Below are 8869 nucleotides of genomic sequence, written 5' to 3'. Positions count from 1 at the left end.
GAGATATAAAGAGCTGACATGTTGAATTAGGGGTATTTTGAGCAATATAACATGTAACAACGTCTAATGGCATTCGATACAATTTTTAGGTGTCTAATGGTATCTTTGAACAAACATATGACATTTTCCAGCAATTGTAGTTTTCAATGGCAAAACTGAGTAGTGGGACAAAAGTAATGGCCAAACTGATAAAGCCCCCCCCCCCCACCTCCCCCCCAAAAAAATTGCTTTGTCATGTGAATAATGAATAATTCTGGTCAAATTATCTTTTCAGATGTCATTTAACACCGTAGTAGTCAAAGATGAACGTAAGTGTTTTAACTTCATATATATGAATGATTATCAAATCAAAGCCTAGCCTAGGCTAGGCTGACAGGATTTGATGCATATTTCCTGATTATGTGGTTGCAGCAAATGTCTAACGGAAATGCATAACACATTTCACATCATCCTAAAAATGCACTGATTTAGCAAGTCGTCCAGGGTCATCTAGTAAAGGGGGGGAACAAAAAGCAGACATTATTACAGGAAGAAATAAACAATTATCATATCACAATAAAGCCTTCCCGCATGGCTCGCTCACCTGTCGGCCTGTTTTTTGATAAAATCCACACCACCCACCCAAGTATAGTTTTGGGTCAAACATAACCAGACACATGGTAACTCAAAGAAGTTATGATGCCAACAAAAGAAAGCAGCATGCAGTCAATACAGAGGGCAGTACAACTGACATAATATACTAGTTCATGGAAAGTTCTTATTGCAGATAAGCGATAAGAATAGGTGGTGAGACAAGATGGATACATATAATAAAACAAGGTGAGGAATCCTTGAGAGTATTCATAATCCTAAAATTAACAGACAAATGAAAGACAGTCCAGATAGATGATCATCCATAATCCACTACCCCCTCCATCGACACATAGGCATTATTCTCAGATCATATAGTCCAGTTCATCTCACATGTAAACTCCTTCCACTATCAGAATGACATCCTCTCCGGTCCCAGCTCAGCTTCTTGCAAGGGGGGGATCACAGGTCATTTCCGTATTCACGCCTTTACCTGCCATGCCAAATTTAGCATGTTTCAGTAATAGTTTGGAAGAAACAAAAAGCTAATCCATGCACAACTTCGTAGCACGGCTCTAATTGAACATATAAACCCTGCTACCCTACCCGCCATTCTAGCGCTATGGCGTCGGGCGAGGGATTCTGTTCACACGATCTATCACGGTGAGTACTTTTCACGCTGCTGTCAAAAATCCACCGGTTGTTTTCTTTCCACATTGTGCTTTTGCACTCCATTGAATGACTGGTGGGCCTACTTCCCCGACGGGCCCAGCTATGTGGTCTATTTTGCGTGCGTTTTTGGTGAGAAAAGAGGTGCGCTGCGGCGAGCGGCGCATTGGGCGGATCGAACGTGGGTCGACAGAAATATCTCCCTCGTCACCCCCTTTCTCTCCCTCGTCTCATCCCATCCCGATCCTCTTCTCCATGCCGCCGCCGCCGCCGCCGCTTCCCCCCTCCCTCTCAGCCGCCTGTCTCCCCCACCTCCACCTCTCCTGCCTCCTCATCCAACCAGCACAGCCAGACCAGCGATGTGGACGAGGAGGCGACAGATCGGGAGGCGGGCAAGAGGAACCAGGCGGTTCTCCTTCCATGGCCGGGCCTCGACCTGCCGCATCTTCTTCCTCCCAGTCCGGGGGAGAGGAGTGGTGGATCCGCCTCCTCAAGCGAGCATGGGCGCACGGGGATTCGATTCAGGGATCTCCTTGCGAGAGGCCGCCACCGTACCGACTCCAACCTGCAACCTGTTCCAACTCAGGTTTGTCTTCACTTTCCTTGGTAGGCCACTGGCAGGAACATGTACGCTGATGTATTTGATGCGGCTAATTGCAATCTCTAGCCTTCCTACCATCCTCCCCTTTATCCCTGTTGATATGCGAATTAGGTATCTAGCTAGCGATGCCTCACTATATTATGTTGCAGCAAAACAATGATATAGATTTGAAAAATTAATAATCAAGTATTACCTTCGTTTCAACAGAAAATAAATGGTTGGTGAACAAATACATATGTACAAAAAGTCTGCACAAATAGATATGTTCAATGGAAATACACAAAATAATAGTCCTAGGCATCCAAGATACAGTACTGTGTGCCATAGATATAGCCTAAAATCTAACTCTGAGTCTCTAGATAATGTGAACCTGTGCTTAATTATAAAACTTGTGATTCAAAATCACATGAGCAAGTTTCAGATTTATAAATATACTCATGCTTTCCGATTAACCATCCCAGCTAAAACACCCAAGAAATATATCATGTTGACAACTTTACTACTTGCTTGCAGAAAGTGACAGTTAAAGAAGAAGAACCAGATGCCACTGAAGATGCCAATGGTAACCATGTGTCTCAGTTTGTATTATATATGGGTTCTTTATGCCTGCCTTTAAATCCTTCTTAATTTTCCCTGTGCAGTCCTAGCGCTGCCATAAGCATCGCAAACCACTCGAGTACCTTCATTCCCCGCGTAGAACTGTTCAAGAAAAGCACATGTCAAACCAAGTTCGTCTTTCTCTCTGCAAACCTGCTCAAAAATAGTAGTCGTCCATTGAGACTTATTAGTCCATTGTTTCCCATATCTCAGCAGCGCGGAGGAGCCGGCTTCCCGTGTCAGAGTTGTGTGTAATTGCGGGCTACTTCACCATCATCAGCCCATTGGCAGGTATGCTAGCTCCTACTCTTCTCTTCTTTGATGCGAATGCACAAAAGGTGACGCTCAAATCTGGAGAGTAGCCAATGAGATGTAGTTTTAAATTTTGTCTTTCTGCTGCAGTATTGTAGGGATGGACATATGGATTGAGTGGTACCCTCCTGAAAGATACACATCTCAGCAGCCAAGAACTTCAATAAAAATGTATATCCCAACTCCTTTTATAATCTTGAATGCTTCTCGGTCAATGTCGGTGTCACTTCCAGTCTTGGTTGCTACCAGGATGCCAGGTGCAAACTTCATGGAGGCATAATGGCTCTATACTAGCTTCTCTTGATGAATGAAGTAGTGCTGCTGATATGGACTATCTGAACAATCCACATTAGGTGGGTTTCTGCAATTAGTAAAAAAAAATGACTAACGCAGTTAGCGGACTACATGGGTGCACTGACCAAGCTCTATTTATATTACCCGTTTTCCGTTTGAGTGATGTTACTTTGCTTGAAATTTTGAGATTGCACTATTAGCTTACTGTCAGGTCTGCACCATTCTAGATATCATCTTGACTTTTAACTTCTTCAAATGCAATATTAGATAACATAAATAGGAAAAAATATCAAATTGTGAAACTGTAAGTAATAGCCTCACCTAAATATTGATCTGTTGTGTTATTTCAGGGAAGAGGTATGAAATTCTCAACTTAGGAAGGAACATCCAACCTGTAATGTGTCGATCACTAACTAATAAACATGAATATGATGTTGGAAAGAAGCAATTGGATATCAAAGCAAAAGGATCACGGCTCCTCTTACAAATCAGTGAAGTATTCTAATTCTGGCGATCTAAGCGTCGGTCCAGGGTGATTTACCTCTTCCAGCCACTTTCAGTTTGTTCCAATTCAGTCCCCTCTTAGTTTGTGCTAAAAGAAAGTTATTGTTAGGGATTTGAGTTTACCCTTTTAACGTGTGCTTGTGCTAGAGCAGCGGCGCTCCCTCGGCTACGCCTGGGTGTTCGAGCTGTCAGTGTGGTACAGGAGCATCAGCCACCACCGCTGCCAAGGAGCTCCAGCAACCACATGATCACTCTTGCTTCACAGACTATGTATGGTCAGTTCAGGTAATTTTTCCTCGGTGATTGTTGGCACCCAGGATGTTACAATCTTATTCATGATCTAATAATTAGCTAGGAATTTTTTAAATAGGATTTTAATCAGTTAATGTTTCTTCATTTGGTCCAGAAAATTGGAGGTTTTAGGATCTTTGGAAGTTCTTTGAGGCATCACCCTTCTTCTCCGCAGTTGAAAGGTGTGTGTGAGTCAGAGAAAAACACTTTTGCTTTATTTATGTTCCAACTTTGGCAAGGCATGTTTGTATAGGTAGTAAAAATGTGGTGCGAATGTTTCTTTTGCTAATTGGGGATTTTGATAGTAGAATGTTGTTTTGGGCTGGTGCTAAGGATCATTTAGTTTCAAAGAAAAAAAATATATGTGTGGTTTCTTTGCTTTACAGAAGATGCATTATATGATGTTTTCATTCTGGTAACCATCAGAAATTTTACATTTGATGGTGAATTTCAACATTATTTTGTTTGGATTCTGAATCGTGCTAGGCAATGTAGTCTTTGTAACAATTTAAAAGGGGTGCTAGGTAGAACCAAGCCATCCATGTAGGCTATGAATAGTGCAGCGAGTGGGCAGCGAGTAAAAACCTAGCTTCCCCACCCACGCCCACGACAGCACGCGACCGTCCCTCCTCCTCGACCTCCCTCCTAGCCGCCACCTCCTCCTCCCTTCCTCCTCCAGAGAAAAGCCATGAGTTGTTTTACTGAGAAAAGAAACAAGTAATATCACATTCTGAAGGTTCATTTCCTTATATATGGGTGAGGGGTCCTTAAAACTGTAAGCATTGCAGTTTTCTAACCATGTACATGGGTGGTACGCAGCTAAGCACTCGAGCTATGATTATTGTTGTATGTATGGATTAATAGTGGCAATCACTGTTTGGTTCAGGCCTTGAGCAGCTAAGATAACTCAAATGTGTACGCTCATTCAAAGAACATGGTTCAGGCCTTAACCATGTATGTTTGACGAAGTACAGCGTGGGGGAGGCAGTGTCCTCTGCAGCAAGGTCTACTTGCTGGCGACCTCACCATCACCAACCCATCTGCAGGTATGCTAGCTCTTCAAATGGATTGAGTGGTACCCTCCTGAAAGTATTGTAGGGATGGACATATGGATTGATTGGTAGCCCCCTGAAAGCTACACAGATTTGAACCAATAACTTTAATAAGAATGTGTATCCCAGCTCCTTTTATAATCTTGAATCCTTATCGGTCCTACTAAACTGTAAATCATGTTTCTTTTTGGAAACAATATTGGACTTATACTAATTAAGGTAGCTACATGGGGACCTTTTGTTCTGCCCAGATTTGATGATTTCTCTCAATATACTGCTGGTGATGTAGTTGGCAATGATTAGGTGGGCGGTTCTTCGCATTGCAGTCTGTATTTAAGTTTGGACAATTGGCTGCTAATTTATCATGTGAATATGTTCTCTCTCTGCAGATGAAGATAGAAAATATTTGTTATATTCTTATCCAATTAGTTCACACCATTGTTGTGAGCAACAGAAGATTCAGAACTTTCAAGCTCCTTTTTTTCTTGCTAGCCATGAAGGTGATACTTTAGTAAAAGGTGCATACAGTACTAACATTTTTGCTATCTTTATGCTCCTCCATATGGATGGGAACTAAAAGGATGATGATATTATTCTACCTTTCAATATTTGGCGGCGCATATTTAAGAAAATCACAGCTAAGCATGTCACTTTCTAGAAAGGCGCTTGACTGGAATGTATATGTATATAGTTAATAAAATCATAGTGATTGATTTTTCAGTTCCTCTATTTAGATTAGAGGTGTCTGCATGCATATTAGCCAAGTGATTGGTCTTTCCAGTTCAAAAGAGAAAGTGACCGATGGTTTGGCATATTTTCCTATTAGGAATAAATGGATATGCCCATGCACGTATGCACACAGATTTCAGGTTACAGTGTAATTAGGAAACACATGATACCTCATTGTGCCGTCTTGGTCTGAGAAGAGGGGATATACTTCGTGAATATATATGTTCCACCCAACCGTTGATTTCAGAGAAAAGGACATGCACTTCAGTAGCAAAAATTTGATTGTTACTATGTACTATCTGTAATGCTAAGCATTTATTTGCTAATCTCCTCATCTGAATTTGTGTTTTGTGCCATTTGGCCTTTTAACTATATGGGCATCTGCAGATGGTCTGAAAACCAAGATATGCCAGAGATAATAACTATAGTGGCTGCTCCAGATGGACTAAGAATGGGACCATATCCTAGGCCTACATGCTAATATTGTACACCAATGAATGCTTCACTTATTTATACTTATAATCAGATGTGTAATGATAAACGCGATATTAGCTTTTGTACCCATCTTCATGGTTGAAATACTTTTCTGCAACCCGTGACACATTTGCTTCAGTTTCCATATGTCTTGCTTCATGCTATCAACATTGTTAACCGTTTATCTTTATCTTTCTTTCCCTTTACAGCCTACTTGAATGGATATGGTTCTTAAGAGGCCATTTCTTATGCATCAGGTCCTGAAGGTGTATGTTGCTTGTTTAGATATCTATGATTCCAAATTATTCAAAACGGTTCATGTCATACTGGATGCTATTTTATTGAGAGTGGCTTCGAACAATATGGCATGAACATATTTGTTTTCTCTTTGGCCAACATATTTGTTTCTCTTTGGCCAATAATGAAATGATCTTTGTGCACATAAAATGGCCATCGATACAATAATTCTTGGTTTTATTTAGCTTCTTGCGCTCACCGGTTTGATACATTCTACTATCTGTAATACAATCCACATTGCATCATCTTTCAATTCACGTCTCCTACTTATTCACTACTAACATCGCTTCTAATTGGCTTCTTGCGCCATTGGCGCAACCAGGTCATCTAGTATATATAACCACTACTTTAGACTTCCTTGTGAAACGGACTGCTGAAAAAGGCCAAACTTGTTTACAAGATGTAGCGCTCTATAAGTAAATACTACCTCCGTCCCATAATATAATATGTTAACATCTTGTATTATGGGCCGGAGGGAGTAGTTTATAGTAGTAGAATGCAGCAACACCCAAGGTGAAATGTGTGACAGGAAAAGTTAATTGTTCCGGTGAGAATTTTACCACAACAATAGGAACTGTGGTATCCAAAATGCTAGCATTTGACTTGAGTATTGGCCGTATATCTGCTTCCACCACATGTTACACTCATGTGTTGTCGGTGTTGTGTATCTATAATATGATGTGTTCAACACCTCACCAGGTTCTTCCCAAATCCATAGCACCAAACGTCACCGATCCTAAACCTGTCTTTGAGATGAACGGTATGATTAACCTAGCATATCTTATTTCGTACTAAACCCACCCTACACTGTCTATGTGTGTGATATGATGATACCCCCTCCACCAAGAAGAACTTGCATTAATCTGGCAATGTAATTCAGCATGCACTGGAAGTGGCAGATGGTAAGGCAGCGGTGGAAACAGTTACCTGGACCAACTTTGAGATATTTGGAGATCCTACTTGAATCGTAGCCGGTGGACAAGGCGATAGACCTTTTGGGGCTAAACTCGGCCACTCTCTGGACAGTCTTGTTCTTCATGTCAACAGCAAGCACCCATGCTGTGTGTTCCTTGTCACGATAGTCAATCTTGGCTAGGAGGTAAAGAATGCAATCATCTTGGAGACTCAGCTTGGGCAGGCCAATGTCGAGAGTCGACAAGGTTGGCTGAGCTGTGACACCTTCATGGACGTTCAGCTTAGGCAGCGATGGGGCTTTTGTCCAGCACGTTGCAGAAGGTGATCATATGTGAGAGATCGACCCAGGCTACTAGGCCTAAATCTCCTTTTATGGTGATTGCCTTGTATGTGGTGAGCTGGTAGGGGACTGAATCGACATTCACCAGCACTTTGCTCCAGGAGTTGGTACCAGATTGATACAGGCAGAGGTGAGAAGGATTGCCATGCCCAAACCTATCAGCTTGTGCGGCAAGGACGAAGGTGCAGTCAGGTTTGCCATTGCTCACAATGGCAAAGGAGTGATCGTTGACTGGGTGGTCGTCGCCCGGCTGCTTGATGTGCTTGAGCTCAGGGACGCTTGCGTTGTAGACAAAGTAGTGTTGTTTGAGGCGAAGCGAGGCATAGGATGGGCGGCCACCGACTACGACGGATAGAAGGACGAGGCCGCCCTCAGTCTCTGTGGCGACTATGTGAGGCGGGTAGGCGAAGGCGGTGTGGTCGTAGTCGGTGGCATGGACGCAGAGGTAGGAGACTTGCGGCGGTTGGGCGGTGCAGAAGGTGACCTTGATTTTCCCCCGGAGACCGAGACCCTCCAAGCCGCAGTCGGCGGTGGTGGCGTTGAGGCGGTCGGCAAAGTAGGCGTGTGGCTCGATGAGGACGAAGCTTGGCTGGTCGCCACCGCCGTCCGGGTAGCCATAAGCAGGGGGATTCAGGAATGGGGGATCCTGTGTGATTGGGGACCTGCGTAAAATCAATACCTTCCGCTCTCCTGCGGATGGACTGCTGTCAGGCTTCTTGACGGCTTCCTCCTCGCCGAGGTAAGAAGCAGCAAAATCAGCCAGCTCGCTGTCCATGGATTCCAGATCGAGAGCCGTCAAGCTCTTCCTCTCCGGTGTGTGGATGGATCCTAGATCGGTTGGCTCTCCTCTCCGCCTTGGGTATGTGGATGGATTTGTGTGGGGAGGGGGGAGGTTGGGGACGATCAGGGTCGGAGATCGAGATGAGATTGCAGCTGGAGCGAAAGGGGAGCAACCAGCCGCCTCAGCTCCTCCTATTGCGAGAATGAGCGGTGGGTAGGGAGACTGGGTAGCCCCATCGTTGCTAGGGTTATGTTCCCTTTAACCGCTAGTTTGGGCTGGACCTTGGTCCTCCACCGTGGGCCGCAGCCGGCCCACGGTGGCGATGCAAGTCTATCTTCTACCTCGAAAAGCACCGCGGCCTTCTATTCCTCGCGTTCAGCGAGACCTGGGGAGCGCTCGCGTCGAGGAGAGAGGCAGTGCACATGGGCCGGCCCAGGTTCGCT

At 44.0% G+C, this 8869-nt stretch overlaps 1 protein-coding gene and 1 long non-coding RNA gene across 7 annotated transcripts; one reads left to right on the top strand and one right to left on the bottom strand.

Moving 5' to 3' along the window:
* Positions 1-664: 664 nt before the first annotated feature.
* LOC109739646 (uncharacterized) lies at positions 665-8666 on the bottom strand. 6 transcript variants are annotated; one of them, XM_073496337.1, is made up of 3 exons: positions 7318-8666; positions 3365-4539; positions 665-3110 (listed from the first exon to the last, which is right to left on the bottom strand). In XM_073496337.1, the coding sequence occupies exon 1, from the start codon at positions 8418-8420 to the stop codon at positions 7587-7589; it is 834 nt and encodes a 277-aa protein (XP_073352438.1). In that variant the 5' UTR covers positions 8421-8666; the 3' UTR covers positions 665-3110; positions 3365-4539; positions 7318-7586. The 6 variants fall into 6 exon arrangements, with proteins under 6 accessions (XP_073352438.1, XP_073352440.1, XP_073352442.1 ...); XM_073496339.1 differs by lacking the exon at positions 3365-4539 and having other exon boundaries at positions 665-1063; positions 2451-3110; XM_073496341.1 differs by lacking the exon at positions 3365-4539 and having other exon boundaries at positions 665-1063; positions 2591-3110.
* On the top strand, positions 3475-7311 carry LOC120962781 (uncharacterized). The gene is made up of 3 exons (XR_012181450.1): positions 3475-3575; positions 3700-4020; positions 4725-7311. It is a non-coding gene; the product is annotated as an uncharacterized lncRNA (long non-coding RNA).
* Positions 8667-8869: the final 203 nt, after the last annotated feature.

Source organism: Aegilops tauschii, chromosome 4, assembly GCF_002575655.3.
Source record: "Aegilops tauschii subsp. strangulata cultivar AL8/78 chromosome 4, Aet v6.0, whole genome shotgun sequence".
NCBI classification, from domain to species: domain Eukaryota; kingdom Viridiplantae; phylum Streptophyta; class Magnoliopsida; order Poales; family Poaceae; genus Aegilops; species Aegilops tauschii.
Note: the sequence above shows the minus strand (reverse complement) of the source record. Positions and strands in the feature narration are given on the sequence as shown.

Excerpts from the sequence above, each read along its gene's own strand:
- LOC109739646 (XM_073496336.1), bottom strand. The coding sequence starts at position 8,420 with ATGGACAGCGAGCTGGCTGATTTTGCTGCTTCTTACCTCGGCGAGGAG.